Consider the following 16294-nt stretch of genomic DNA (forward strand, 5'->3'; position numbering starts at 1 on the left):
ATTACAAGTGCAGCTGTTGCATCCTGAACAAAGTAGAGATTATTCAGTCATGACGCAATAAAAACTGACTTCCGTTTAATTTTTTAAACCTGTATTCATTCATCCTACAGTGCAACAGTTTGCTGTTGAGTGCTTTGCTCAAGGACACCTTGATGGTGGCTGTGAAGAGAAGTGAGAGTGCCACTCGTGCATTTTCCTCCATTGGCCAATCAGGGGATTCAAACTTTTGTCCTTGCATCACAGGGCCATTCTCTACCCTCTGGGAGAAGTCAGTTTTAATTAAAAGTCGCTCCAAAGACTTCAGCACTCCTCTCATACTCTGTCAGATAAGCCTAGGTCATTATGGATCAGATCAAAACGCGCATATGGGCAGATGATTGTGTCTCGGAGTTGTTTCAGTACTTTGTCACTGAAATGTTTGAGAGACTATTTAACGCAGGGAGCAGCACACATGTAGCTATGACTTCAGTATGCCTGTCTGTTTAATGAATCAAAATTATTATATGTTATGTTAAACTATATTGATTTTAGGAGCTTAAAGAGAAATTGAAGAAATACATTTTTCTCTAACACTGCAGTGTTTGCTTTGGCTGCTGGGGAAAATGGAAGGAGGACCCTCTGTTTTAAATCTATGACTCAGCACCATGTTAACCACCGTATAGGTGTAATATTGAACATACATAGATCTTATGTGAGAAGGTGAGCCATTCTAATGCAAAATTTCCACATCTGAAATATTACCTTCCTGCTGGGAAACTGGATGAGGTGGCAGAAATGTGCCTTGACAATGTGCTTTTGCTTGTAATGGGACTTTGTTGTTGTGCCTGTCTGACACTGCCAAGACCAGCCGCCCTGAGTGGCAACCAGCCTTTCAGTCCTAACCTTTGGGAGCCACTCTCATCACACGATCTTTTAGACTTTCTCAGACTGTGCACAAAATCAATATCAGTCACAGAAAACACCAAGCTAAATTAGATCATTACGTAGCCATTGTTGCTGAGAGTCAACTGTTTAAGGGTTTATTATTGTCCTCTGTGTTGGCTCAATACGGCATGCTCTTCCTCAGACTGAATTTCTATGTTAGTGACGGGATGTAGTAAATAATAAAAACTCATAATGACTCATGTCGTGTTCAGTGCAGTATCACAACCTCAGCAGCGCATGCAGTTAAATAAACCGTTATGTCGCTGACAGTTATTCACATTTTAGTTCCTCTTTATTTAATTTAACACACTGAAGACAGGTTTTTGTAGCACGAGTAAAGTCAATGGACTTAGTGGCTGTAAGCCAAAATTTTAAACGAACTACTGCACCAGCCAAGGCACATCCAAAAATTTAATAGTAAAGAAACGTCTCAGTGCCTTCAATTGCTGTCAGCTTTCAGCCTCACAATTAGGTCTGAATGGAAATCCATATGTGAGTTATTAAATTCTAATTACAAAACAGTGCAGTTACTGAAGGATTTTTTTAGTTTTTTTTAGTTGACCTATCCTAAAGTGAAGACGTCCAGAAGATATTTGGTTAAAACAGCAACTTTCAGTACAATAAACCTATGATTGGACGCTGGAAAAAACTTATAATTATGGTGTAAAGTATGACAAGCGCAGTTATAAAGTGCATTATGCGAAGCAGGAAGGTAAAAAGTATGAGTGTTTGAATATACAGTTGTACATACAAATAAACTAATATGTTTTCAAGGACAAGAATAAATAGTTTGTATACATTTTTCAGCCAACATGGATGATTGTTGTTATCATCTTTGAACTCTCAAGTTTCTCTTTGACTTGATCATTAATGAAAAGCATTTTTCTTACTTTTAAAAAAAGTAAGAAAGAATCACATGTCTTCATAATTTTTTCATATTTGATGTTTCATCACGCCTTACTAGAGTACCACAAAAGAAGATTTGAGTTTGAAATATAACAGGCATGTGAGGACAGAAACAAAGCAGTACTAACGTTGCTGGGTGAGTTTGCTTTCATGTCAGCATGTATGTTCTGTAACGCTACTATTGATTAAAAGATCTGTGATTTAGAGTCCCTTCTTTCCTCACACAGCCCGAACGATGATTGTCAGCGACTGTTCTGGAGTTTAGTCAACTGCAGCGCCTCCATGGAAACTGGAGCAAAGTGCATCAGATTGAAAGATAAACTATGAGCAGCAGTACTATTGATGATCATCAGTTTCTGCTTTAAAGCATGTAAGTATGGAATTTTTTGTGTTTCTGTAAAAATAATTACATGGGTTCTGCTTCAACTGAGAGATTTGTGGGTCTCCAGAGTATATTGGTATATATTGTAATCACGATGGTCTTACATTAGGATCTTGACTTTTCCAGAGTGTAACCCTGCCTCTCGCTCATTGTTAGCTGCTCGTCTCTGTCATGGCTCTCTAACCGATAAATCATGGCTAATGGATGGATCTTAAAAGTAACAATAAATAGTGAAGGATGTCAGGGTCAATATGTGATGTCAGTTTGACCATTTTAAGTACATCAAGCTGTTCATCAATATGTACATGATGGATAAAGCTGTAGAAAACATACTGTATAAAATTAATTTATTTGGAGTTGTGTTTCTGGCCACTGGATGAGTGTAAATCCAAAATGTACTATATTTTCGGCTCTGTTTTTGGTCTCTATCAACGCCAATCTGGAGCTGCTAAATGCTCCGCTGTGTTAATAAGCTGTACAGTAACTGTGTCTATCTACTGTTTGATCTCGAGCAAGTGGTAGACAGTAATGTTTAAGAACTTTGTTTTTGCTCGAAACTGCTGTCTGTTGTAAACAGATGGAAACAGTGAAGCTGCTGCTGAAAGGCTAAACAATACAAGGTATACAGAAAAGCTGTTGTAGCTGCAAATTCAGGTGATAATGCTCCGTAAATTCATCTCTACAAGGAAACCCTTTCATATTGTCACACTGTTTTCACGCTGTCACTTCATACATTTTTGTAAAAATATTGATTTCCGTCGCTTTAAAGTCGTCGTGACGGCTTCTTCCCTATTGTACCCTCGACGTGTTCTTGATGTATTGAAATGCAGCTCCAGTTTCACCAAAGTGGTGGTAGGACTGCAAGTCTTTTGTCATGTCAAGATGTGTGAATCAAAGGCTACAGTAATAATAGCAATGTAACTCTATAGCAACACACCGAGACCTGTTAAGAGCATGAACACCAGATCTAGCAGGCTGTCTGCGTACACGCTCGGATAAGTTCGGCTCCGGGGGACCACAAGTCAGAAGGATAAATGGCTTTGGCAAAGAGATTCATTACTTTGCATTCATAATTGACTATTACAGAATATGCTATTAAACAACACAGAAAAAACATTCATATTTTCGCCTACATATGTTTGTTAAATGAAAGCTATTAATTCTACTCTGGGTGTTATTCATCTCAGTTATTGCTCAGATGGTGTTGTGAAAATATTCCACTGTGCTTTGTTGGAATTGAATCTCTGTAAATGTTACTCTTTGACCGGCCAAACAACTATATTTCAACATGAATCGATACCTGTCTTACCTTGCCTTTATCCCTCATGGACCCCTTCCCAAGGATGGACATCTTCACTCCTGTCTCTTCTTGTAATCGTTTCATAGAATTTCCCCGTGGTCCCAGCAGCTTCCCTACAAAATTAAACTGTGACACAGAAGATAAAGGCAATCAGACATCTTCATCAATGTTTCCAACATATGTACTAAGAGGACAAAAACTGAAAAGCTTATTTATATTTGCGGACAAATGTTCCTGCAGCAGACTCTCTCTTTAGGTGTTGGATGTAAAAGGAATTTGATCTTTTAAAGGTATATTATCAATATAATTTCACATTCCTTTCACCATTCATCATGTGAGGAAAAAGCTGTAACATAGCCTCTAATAAATCAATATAATTGTGCTCTGTATGTAGCACATTAAAGGTGAAAGCGACCCTCATCTGCAGCCCGGCATAACATATGTGTCCATCCTTTGCTTGAACTGTGCCCTTACTAGTCATGGATCTTATTGGCGTTTAGGGTCATCCATGTCGTGCTGAGAAAAAAAAAAAAAAAATAAAGAAACATGGACTGAAACCAATAACGTTGCTGAGACTGTTCCAGAGGTCAGTGCTGAGATAAAGTCAGAAATAATGAGTTTCTTCCCAGTGGGAAATTAAGTAATACTATCCAGATGACAAACTATCAGATTCGAGCCTCGGGGCTCTGACTATCATTTGCCTCTCACTGTGCACCAGCTAGTGTTCATACTGAGAAAAGTAGCTCTGGGTTGTTGCAGGCACAACATTGCTGAGATTAGTGGTGATTAATCTGAGAGGTGAAACTCATAACACAACTGGAGTTAAATGGGTAGTTTCTGAAAAACATACGAGCAGACGATGAGAACAAAGAGAATATATTACAACTTGAAACAAGTATTAAGAGTGTTCGTAGTATCTCACACAATTTTTAATTCTAATACATGTTTTGACTTTCCAAATGCCTGCTGTTGGATGAGACCATAGGAGACCACCTCCGGAGCTGAACAGGTGGTCAGCCGCCCACCACAACACACACAGGCCGACCCTAAAATTATATTAACCTTTTCAAAAAGCAGCCTCTCCCACTGTGAATGTGCAGCTAATAACTGCCCTGCCAGCTGTGTGTGGCTGCTGCAACTTAACTCCAATAACTGCTCACTCAGCTTATTTCATGAACGTCATTAACATCATGAGTGAATGCTACAACCAGGATAGGGAGGTGCCAGGGGACGCAGAGATGAATCAAAACCAAAAAAAAGCATCCCTACTGTCCTTGCCTGTCCTCTGATCTGAATGATTAAGGCACCTTTCTGGACGCCTTTCTTCACAGGAGTGGCTTTGACAGGACTATCCTATAGCTGGCAGGGAGCTCGGGAGCAGATGGTCATTGCGGTTACATCGGGAATGCGCCCGCTGGGCGGTAGAAGAAGAGTGGCCTGTTTTCATTAAGCTAATGAATGTCTGGAGTCACTCTGCTGCTCCATGGCGAGCAATTTGGGCTTCAGAAAGGGGTACGGTTCAGTGTTAAATGAGGTTTGAAATGATCCTATGTACCCCCTACAGTCTCACCACTGATAACTATGCAGATATTAGAAGGAAGGGTGTTGTGAATGCAACAATTATGCACAAAGACATTTTAGACTGAACAAATATTCAGTGAACAAAATGGCTGCGCTGATCAACTTATTTGTATTTTAGTGTATAACAGTGTAATTTCTAAATGAAGGACACATATTTCATGAGGAACTTTTTTGGAGGATGAATTCTGATATAGTCATCTCTATTTTAATTCTAAAAAGTAATTTTCATATAAAATTCTGTGTTGTGTACCCTTCAAGTTGACAGGGCATAAAGCAGAAGGTGAAGAGGGTTGCGTCGCACTGCACTGATGTGAATCTGCAAACCTGACAATGCAGCTGAGCAAAGCACTTTTCACAAAGACCTCAGTGATTGGGGTCTGTTTCGCAGTTGTACTTTTCAACTAGATTACAATGACATTATAAAAAAAATCTGCAGTGGCCTTGAGAACTCGGTGCACTGCAACGTAAGTAAACACATGCGAATCGACAAAACACAAGCAAACTGAGAAACACATTCACTTGTTTGACAATACAGTATGTAACATGACTGAACACAAAGCAAATGCACAATACATGTAAAGTACAGAAGACACGGGAAAACATTTGATCAGGTTTCCCTTGAAAATGTCTTGTTTTGTAACTCAGCTCTGTTTTGTCTTGTATTTGCAGCATGTTTCATTATGTTGCAAATGTGCTGTCAGACTGATGAATGGGCTGCTCAATCTTCTTATGTTTTGCCTCTTTGCATGCATTTCCTTATAGAGGAACCCCACCGATGTTACACAAAGTCTGTTTACAGGCGAGTATCGTTGCGTATGTGAGTCCAATAGTGCTCTAGGCTGCTCTGAGCACTACCATTATAGTGAATCTGTCAGGTGAGCCCTGCCTCGTTACATGTAACAAACATGTATTCTCGTTCTTTATTTGGTTGTGCTTGTTTCATAAATGAGAACAGCTCAGTGACCTTCTTAACAGCCTCTGTGCAACTATGTTCGTAAAGTGTGCAATTTTCATCTCCTCCGTACTTTAATACAAAAAAATGCCAGTGATCTACATGTATCTTCTTGTGGTGACTGACGGAGAGTCACAGATAAATTATTCAAGATGTTAGTCACAAAAGAATCGTCTGTGCATTTGGTAAAAAAAAAAAAGTGTTATTTTCCTCTTCACGCTTTTTCGCTGTGGTTGTGTTCGCACCACATGTGAAAACTGGATTTATCTGTGACTGAGGCCTCACATGGGATTCCTTGTCACCAAGAAGACATGTAAATCAGTGTATAAAATTGTGTCTTCTACAGCGACAGGACTGCAGCAGGAACAATGCACAGCATGTAAAACTCAGAAATCACTGTGACTGACACACCTAGTGTCAGGGATGATCCTGTTGAACTCAAATGTATTGTTAACTTTTATAACTGATGCATAAAGGCATAATGTCAGTCCTTTCCAGAGCTTCATACTGTACACACTGTCACTCTTTTCAGAGGCTTACTGGTGAGAAATTTAGAAGCACACCGACTAATCCTTCAGAAATGGTTTTGCACCTGTAATGCACCACCACCTCCCCGAGCATCAACGTTTTAATATTCATATGGAATTTTTTTTAATGATTTCTGACCATATGTGGCTTACCATATGCATAATGTGAATCAATACTATTGTCTATAAGAGGATGTATTCATTTGATGGAAGAATGATGTTTTTTGAGTGTAGCATTTTGTCTTCATTTCGTACTGTATCATTGTTAACTACAAGGCTGAGGTCCTAAAAACAAAAAAGCATCCTGTCTGAAAGCCAGTGCACCACAAGGGAATATTTTCCATACACTCCAAATAATAATGTTTTGAAAATATATTACACCTTATTGGCTCTATTTTCATGCTGCTAAATTTAAAGTAATCAAGTTCATTAGATAAAAAAAGCTCAATTTAAAGAAGATCAAAGGAGGCAGTCATAAATATATGAAATAAATAATACGAATTAATGCCACCTCAGGACGACTTTATATGCCATACTGGCATGTTTTCATGCTTCAATATGAGGTCCCATAGAGAGCATGAAAATATTGACATTTTGCAACTTGTCCAGGCCCCGCAGCACTGCATATCTAATAACAAAACAACTTTTAAGTTTTTAGGGTCAGAAAAAATCAGGATATGCGGATGTCCTGAGGCACTTACTGCCAGGTTAGCGAGCTGTACTATTGGGGAAGTCCAGGTCCTGTCTGATAGGAGGATTAAAGCCTCAGGTAGAGGTTTATGCTTTAGTGACAGCTAGGGATGACTGAGCTGCGAGCTTGTCGGAGGAGCATGTCCTATCAGCTCCACAGTCATTAAAGAAAGCAGATGAGTTGTTTAGGGTGTGTGTGACAGGGGGATGAATTACTGCTCACCTGGTGAGCTCCTCAGAAAGTATCTGGAGAAGTTTACTGTCAGTGCTGATGCTGATCAGTGGTATCAGATATCAAAGTATAACTCTTGTCTTAATTGTGGTTGTAAGGATTCTGACATGTGATGTACTGCACACTGAATGTACCACATATTTAAAACAGTGAAAACAGCTGAAATCCCCAAAAAAGAGGAATAATTATGAGTTCATTTGCACGAGTTGATCTCACCCTCTTATCTTCAAACATCTATATTGCTAAGAGAAATGTAAATCCTCCCTTTAACATGTAAACCCTGGATGGAAAACAAAACAAAAGGTGACTAACAGAAATGAGCAACCAGAAATGACAAATTAATGCAAAGCCACAAAAGCTGTTGAAGACTGTGAAACTGTTCAAGACCAGATTATGTTTCGCTGTCAGAGCAGCCGCTACAGTACAAAGGTTTCCTGTTAGAACAAAGAGAAATCAATTCATACGATCTGAACTCCTGTCTTGCAATTTTTCAACTTATTGCTTTTAAATGAGACAATGTTGTTTTCGCTTTAAAAAAAAAAAAAAAAAAAAAACTGAGGCAGAGTTTAACAAATCCTGCGTGTCTCAATTTTGTACTCTGTATACATCACATACAAATCTTGTATGTACTCTAAACTGTTATGGCAACTTGATATACAGCATCAAATGTACTTTTCACTATTGTTATGAGCAAAGTGATTCCGGGCCATAATCAGCTCTGCAATACATCAAACTGCTGTTACAAAAAAAACAAGGATTTCATAATTGGAAACATAGAGAAGCCTTAATTGAATTTTTTTTTTTTGCCGACTTTTAAGAGAAGATCCACTTATAAGGTTTCTATGGGACACATTTTAGCATATAGTTGCTTTGCTACATCCAGCAGACTCTGTGCAACATTAGCATGAAACTCAGGCTCTCTAGTTGCTAATTGCGTCTATGTTCACCAGCGATGCTCACTGTCTGCTGTTTGGTAAAGGCAGGTATTGCAGACTGTGTTTATCAGAGGATTTTTGCGAAAGCAGCTGCATGCTGAAAGAAACAAGATTGATGAGAGCTGTGAGAGTGAACAAAAAAAATTAACTTCGGTTTGAAAACCAAATCAATGAGCTGAAAGATGCTAAAATGGTCCGCAGTGCTGAGGACAAAGCATCTAAAAATCCCCTGTAAGCCAATCAATAGGAGCTTCAACATGACAGCTAGTCATTAGATCCATTTTTATTGATGAGAAAAGTATTAACAAGGAAGCTTGATCTAGCTAACCATTAGGCACAATTGGCTTTATATTTCTCTGGCTGTGTTGCTCCTCCCTGCATGTTGTGCACTTGATTATGAGACAATAGTGTCAATCAACAACACACGACAATTTGTGCTGCATGCTGAAACTTATTTGAATTTGTCCCGTTTCCAAAGTGAACTCCCTACATACTGAAAAATATGTCAGCACAGAGCTGTGACACAGTACACTCAGACAGATTTTTATCTGTTTTATAACTCATGAGCAGCATTGTGCCAGACAAAGTCATCACACAAACATTGACTCAGTGGGATCCCGAAGTGGAGTTGTGATGCTATCATACAAGTGCTTAATTTTGATGCACGCTCTGTACTCCCTGTACTGTGTTCAGTACTTATCTAAGCAAAACACCTTTCCACACGATAGGCCATTCTTTGGGACACTGACATCTCCGGCCAGACAAAAATGGGATTTCTGTGCGGGTAGAGCTGCAACGGCTGCACTATTCAAAGGTCACAATAAACCAGGACTGATAAGCTCAGAAGTGTGGCATCCACATGGACAAAATACAATTTAATGTGTTGTAGGATGTGCATGTACCTGCAGAGAGGTACCTGTGGTTTAAACATGACAAAAACAGATCAAATCAAATTTATTCTAATTAGAGCACATAGAAATTTTTTTTTGTGACATTGTCATATATTCACATTTGCAGAGTCCCAGCACTGGACTCAAACTAGGCGACAGTGTCAGTCATTGAAAATCCATTTCATGTCCCAAGGTTAAGAGATGCTAATCAGCTGTCTCATCAAACAGCACAGGATGAATTCTAGTGATGATGAAAATGACTCTGCTGATTATCTTAATCAAATTTTTTTTCTGAGTAAATAGTAATCTTAAGAGTTTGATCTTAAGACTTTCATAAGCAGCCTGTGTGAGAATCAGTAGTTTACATATCTAAACAGGTGCAGTCCTATTCTCCTGTTCATCGAGAACAACCGTGTTTACAGGTTTCTTCCCCTTTTTGGAGAAGATTAATAATAATTTAAAAAAAAAGTGTTGGTGAGGTCAATGCTTCAGTGTCAAATGTCTTTATTTTGACAGGCTGTAAAACAACAAAAAAACCTCGTAGATTTTACAGAGAGCGGTGCACAAAAACACACAAGTCATCCCCTGTGAATGATGCATACAGCCGGGGCCAATCTGTAACAACATGCTTCATCACAATAGATTGGTGGTATAGCAGCTGCAGCCTGATTCCTGCAGCTTACACATGTTCCTGCACAGTTTCATCAAAATTAAGTAGGTATTTTTATAGTATATATCGGCATACAGTGGAGGGAAGTAAGCTGCTCATACTTTCCCTGAGTATTTTTCCAGGACTTCTACTAATATTGTACTTATTGACTATAATAATTTAACAGATGAACCAAAGCATTATGACCACTTACAGATTAAAGGAATAATTATCTTGTAAAAATTGTACATGTTAAGATCTGGTATTGATTAAAAGGCAAGTGAAGTAGTCCCATCAACTCCCAACTTAAGCATCTGCTGGTAATGTTTTGGAGCAAGATACTCCAGGGTCGCCTGGAGGTCTTGCATCTGCGGTCAAAGCTGTTTTAACAATCATGCAATGGAAAATGATAAGGATTTGGTTCAGTGTAGTTTATCAGTTTGTAAAATACAACACATAAAAGTACCCAGCAGTATATTGAGTAGTAAAAATAGGTTCCACCTTCACCAGCTACATTAAAGTACATCTTAGCCAACCTAATGAGTCAATTGTCATCCACTAATGTAGAAATAAACTGCATAAAGCATACTTTTAATGGAACAATTTTTTGATAATCCTACTATACTTTTATACTTTTAGTATTTAAAATATAACTATTTCTGCTTAAATACATTATTCGAATGCAGCAAAATAGTAAAAGCATGGGTCAAATTTTTGTGCAAAAATATTCCTTGTTTAGCTTTGCATTGAAGAACTTCCAATTAATTTGAGATGCTAAAAGTACATATAGTATTACTAAGAAAGTCTGATGTGAAAGTTGAAATGTACTATTTGATTAGATTCTTTCTAAGTTGTGATTGTGGAGGGATTCTTTGTAAAAAAATGAAACGTGAAAAACGTTATGTGCTGGGGCTGACGGTCAGGCTTACCTGCAATTTCTCCTCTTAGCTGCAGCCCACTTCAAATGTTTAATTACTGGCTACTGTTAAATCTATAACTGTGACAAACTGTGTCACAATAGACTCAAATGTATTTTTAGCTCTGTTTGCTATTCATTGCAATATAAGCATCGCCCCTGCTATGTGAAAACAGTAAATGAAAAATGCTGTGTGGTCACCAAATGTATGGTATTGTCTGCAGATGCTTTTATATCTTAAATGTGGCTCTGTATCCACTAACATGCATGTCATGGGAAGTTGTGTGCTTCAGTCCCTTGCTTTGTGGCATTGTTACATACTTGATCAACCCTGCAGCGTCTTAGCAATTATATTATTTATGAGCCTGCGGTTTAGTATCATCAGTGCTATGGTACAGAAACAATGAAATTACACAGGCACTACAGAACAGCACCAAACAGGCCTTTTTACTCCACAGACATTTTACTGGTCAAAGCAGGAGAAGCAATGGTGGAACTAAAAGCATTAATGAGGACTTGCATCACTATTAACAACCCCGGTGCTTTTCCTGCTATGATAGGTCAAAGTGTTTACAGTGCAAACGACCCATAATATGTATCTGCCAGTGTGCCATATGGAGTGATTTCATCATTACTGGTTGTTTCACTGATATTAACCTTCCATGCGTGACATTGGCTAATCCGAAACCATGCAGAAGAATTCTCCCAAGTAATAATTTAATTACTTTACATTTAATTACTGTGCAGCAGGATGGCAGCTGTAAGCTCGGATGAACACTGTAAGAATGATGAAATCCCAGAGAACACATTTATGGCACTTTAAGTTTTGCTCTTCCACCAATGACACAACGTCAAACTGGACATTATTAAATACTTGACATGAGGAAAATAACTGGGACATATGTAAAAGTTTCACTGTGAAGTACAATAAAGATAATCAGTTTGTTCCTCTGCAAAGCCAGTCAAATATATTGATCAGGGAGCTCTGTCGTGCACTGTGTAGCCATAATGTACAAGCATTTTTTACAGTAGTTAAATCCACCATTAATATTCATCTTTCCAAGACAAAAATGTATTTTTTTAAAAGCCATACAGAAACCCAATACAACAATATCTATTTTTGACTACATGTAACAGTCATTAAAATGTTTTTGCAGGTGTTGCGCAGTAATATTTGTAATTCATATCATGTACGGAACACATCTAAGTTTAGTAAGTGTCTTAAATCTGTTCAGGACGGTGAAGTGTTTGCTGTATGCTCATGTTTCCCAGCCTTGCTTGACTTTTTTTGTTTTTCTCATCCTCTTTGCGGCGTGTGCACTCGATCAAAGAGCTGCTTCATATGGCTAATTATCATTAAGTAAAAGTGCAGTGTTACCAAGATGTTTAAGATAGTGACACTGCAGTCTTGTGGGGTGCTGACTGTGCAATTAGGTCACAGAAGCTGTTGTTGGACAATTGCTTTGTCCCTCGGGACTGCAGCATTGCTTACTTTGCAGAGCTGGCACTATTACGTTCATTATAGACAAGGTAGAACCGGGATTTTGAGCCTGTATCAGTGATTTTTTTTTTTGTTTATGATCAAGAAAATGCTTTTATATCTCTGTTATATATCTCAGCAGTTTTCTGGTTTTCTTGACTCCAAGCTCCACTTCATTAACCATCTAGTGAGAAGTTGAATTGCACTTGGTACACCGAGTGAATGCAATTGACCAGCAGGTACAAGCCAGACTCTATCAACAAAAAAAACATTTTACTTCTAATCTGTTATCTCCAAGAAGAAAATAAGAAGTTTCCACAGAATCAGTATGTTTGACAGAGACAGTATTGCCTTTTGATTTGATTTTCTGAACTGATCAATGCCTATAGAACGACTATACATAGCACTGCTTCTCGTCTGTCCTAACCCTTACACACAGATTAAAGGATGAACCAAACTTTTTAAATTCCTCAACTATGTTGACTAATTTTGCACACAGTATGTGTGCTATAAATGAAAAGAAAATTCACAGTAATGAGTGAAAAATGGTGTAATTCGGACAGTTAATGGGGGAGAAACAGAGGTACAGAGATACATCTCTGAGTCACTGTGGGTCTTTTTTTCCCAGGAAACTGGCTACATTGGCATTTTTTTATAGATTTAAAATCTATTTAATAGAGTGAGGAGTTCCTGAGCAAGACTTAATTACCTTCTCAACACTGACCTGAGGAGGAAATAGCAAATTGATTTCTATGGAGGGTCCTATGGGGCTCACTGGACTAAAGTACAAGACCTCTGCTCCTAAGATGCAGTTTAAAGTTCTTCTGCCCTCCTGACATCTTATATTCTCTAGTCTTTCTCTAATAAGACACACAAAAGCAGTTAACTACTTTTAAACATCATATGATAGTTAAGTGTTGTATGCATCAAACTGTTTTATATCAAAAGAGAAACAAAATTGGTGCCGTATGTTCCCTCAAGAAATAACTACAAATCATGAAAGATGTCTGTAGAGTTTATTCAACACAGACTGAAAAATGGACACCAGCTGGGATTTGTTGAGGACTTCCCTTCCATTACTCCCCTCACTGAGCATTCATATAAACAGCAACAATAAGTATATGTTTGAGATTTCAGGAGAAGAGAGCTGTGCAGATGATAGACCTTATGTGATGGTGCTGCTTTAGAGAGGAAGGAAACCCTGCACAGTGGGAGGTACTGGTTTTGTCACAGCAAAACAAATTTGGTGGACAGAAGTTTTAAAGAATTTGCAACAACCCCCACACCCGCCGCCCCCCCCCCCCCAAAAAAAAGGAAAAAAAAAAAAGATGCTCCAACAAAAAAAGTGAAATGAAGATAAATTACTGAGATTTGGAAATAAACAGGATTTTTTTTTTTTTCTTCTAGCATACAGAAAATGTGGCATAGATGGTGAAGAAGTACTAGAAACTGGGACTCATTACAACAACACAGATATGCCATGTTAAAATTGATATTACCCAAGGATGCCAAGTATGTTAGATAACGATAATGTATCTTTATTTTCATTAGACTGTTGTAATGGAAAGCAGCTGAGAGGTGGCAAATATCAGTTAACTACTTGATAAATCAGTCTTGTCATACATTTGAAAATGAATAATACATATATTTTGATACAAAGGTTCTGATTAAAAAATAATAGTAACAAAAAAAACTAGCTACACAGATTATGGACTAATTGAAATTTTCCACACTTACTCGACCAGTCACTTAACTGAACAAAATGAGTGACAACATGTATTATGTAAATGTAAGGTGGACAAAGAAATGGGGTAAATGACAAAGAAAAAAGGCAATAATTAGCAGAAATAAATACATTACTTGAATGAAATGTATTCATGCCTGTTGCAGGAATGTGTGAGTATAAGGGTAGTGGATCTGTCCTGGATTGCAGTGGCAGTAAAGCCGTTTGGTTCTCCTCAAGCAGCTGTGTGTTGTTGTTTAGCTGCCTGATGGAGCAGCCTCATTAGGCTGCATTTCAGACTTTGTCAGTACTGACATTGCTTAACTCAGAATAGCGAGCGCCATGTCATACAGTGATTTATGGTTACTTTTCTTCACTGTACCCTTGGGTGCTTTAGTCGACTGAAAACTTTGGGTTTTGATGACTACATCAAAATAAACAGACGCTCTCTAGTGACTTTCTATAAGCCCGTTTCAGGCTTTCAGGCTCAGGATTTTCAGTGCAAAAAGTATTTGTGAGCAGGTGAAGCCAACCATAGAGATCACATACTAAAAGGCTCCATCCACCAACTGACAACTAAAATCAAGGAAACAATTTCCCACACAAACAAGCTCCGTTTTTAATTTTTTTCCTTATTTTATTATTGCCTCTTTAAAGCACTTTGACCTGTCTTGTGTCTGAATGGTGCTAATATACAGTAAATACGAGTCCTCCTCCAAAAATGTACTCCATAGATCTTTTGCGCAAGCAGTGTAATACGACCAACAGCTAAATTTTTAAGTGAGGCTACCTCTTGTTTTCTTATAAATAACAACAATTTGGTGTCCTGGAGATGTGACGCAGTTTAGATGACATCCATACAATATCGGAGTTGGGGCAGGTGGGTTGGGTGGATGGTTCGATTCAACTTGAGTGCAGGAAACTGATGTTACCTTATATTTTGAAACCACATTTCCTGTTACCATGACAATTAAATTGCATAACTTTTAGGAAGTAGTAGTGACACACTTCAAATCATCATTTAAATCCAAACCCTTACCTTTTCCTAACCCTAATCAAGTGGTTTTCATACTTAAACCCAACCAGTTGCGCAAATATCGGAAACATTCTAGCAGGTCGTATTTGAAGGAACAAGCAACCTATGAGATCGTATGGGTTGTCTTGCTTTATTCCTCTTGCATCCTCTTGCCTTGAGATTTAATGATCTGGTCATTTTGAATTAAAGACTGCAAACCACAACCAGCGAGTTTTTATAAACAAAAATAAAATATAGGAGCCTGTAGAGGTGCAGTAGGTTTTTAGTCTAAGACATGGTGGTTATGTCTCTTACCTTTGGATACTGTTGGACTGGAATGAGGACTCTTTCGGACAGCTTGATATTTTTATTGCTGATAATATCTAGGTATTTCTTCGTGTCCCCATCTTTTCTCAGTTCATCACCTTCATACTTTTCAATCTCTGCAGAAAAAACAAAATGAGAAACACAGATGAGAAGATAATTAGTTTGTTATGTAACTGAAAAAAACATCAGTCAACATCTTCCAGTTTTGGAGCAAACAGCAGCCTGACAACCAGAGAATGTAAAGTTAGGCTGGGCACACGTTAGGTGAAATCTAACTATGCATTGCATCATACAAGAAATATTTTGCTGACTATTTTGTGTCTCAGCTGTAAATATGCTCACGTTGCACACTTAATGATATGAGATTATCCCACTGACTCCCAATACATCCTTTTACATCAGGCCCTGTAATCTCATGATCCAGTAATTCCAATCAAAATAACAACAGAAGCAAACAGTCACAGTCAGCTCACTGTGCCTCACTTCACTACAAACTCAGCTCTCGTGGGCTGTCAGCAGTCTCTGATCCCCACACGGCACAGGATTTAAGCAGATGTCGGATTAAACCTAGAAAATGTTTGATATTATCGGCTAAAAGCCATTTGGGGCGGTTAAGATTACATCTGTGAACTCTCATATTAAGATCCTATTTGCAGATCATTGGCTTCAATCAAACTGCACTATTTCTACTTACAATTTGCAAAATGGGCAAATTTCATGCAAATTGGCCCAATTGTCATCTTGTGTGTCCCCAGCCTTATTGCAATAAAATGAGGGATGAGAGGTGGATATTAGCTGTCCAGTTCACTGTATCAGTCTCACAGGAGCAGCACCGTCCCTGAACACCCTCAACAAGGATGTTTTG

The 16294-nt window shown here is 38.3% G+C and overlaps 1 protein-coding gene across 5 annotated transcripts in view; it reads right to left on the reverse strand.

Moving 5' to 3' along the window:
- The window catches only part of khdrbs2 (KH domain containing, RNA binding, signal transduction associated 2), a 61387-nt gene that overhangs the window by 34631 nt on the left and 10462 nt on the right, over window positions 1–16294 (reverse strand). For all 5 annotated transcript variants that reach the window (XM_069144845.1, XM_069144846.1, XM_069144843.1 and 2 more), the window contains exons 2-3: window positions 15418–15545; window positions 3522–3638 (exon numbers count right to left, since the gene is read on the reverse strand). In XM_069144845.1, coding sequence (XP_069000946.1) covers window positions 3522–3638; window positions 15418–15545 — 245 coding nt within the window. The remainder of the gene's footprint in view (window positions 1–3521; window positions 3639–15417; window positions 15546–16294) is intronic.

The sequence above is a fragment of the Embiotoca jacksoni genome, unplaced genomic scaffold, assembly GCF_022577435.1.
Source record: "Embiotoca jacksoni isolate LCO1_2020_lvr unplaced genomic scaffold, fEmbJac1.0.p SCAF_12, whole genome shotgun sequence".
Taxonomy (NCBI): Eukaryota; Metazoa; Chordata; class Actinopteri; family Embiotocidae; genus Embiotoca; species Embiotoca jacksoni.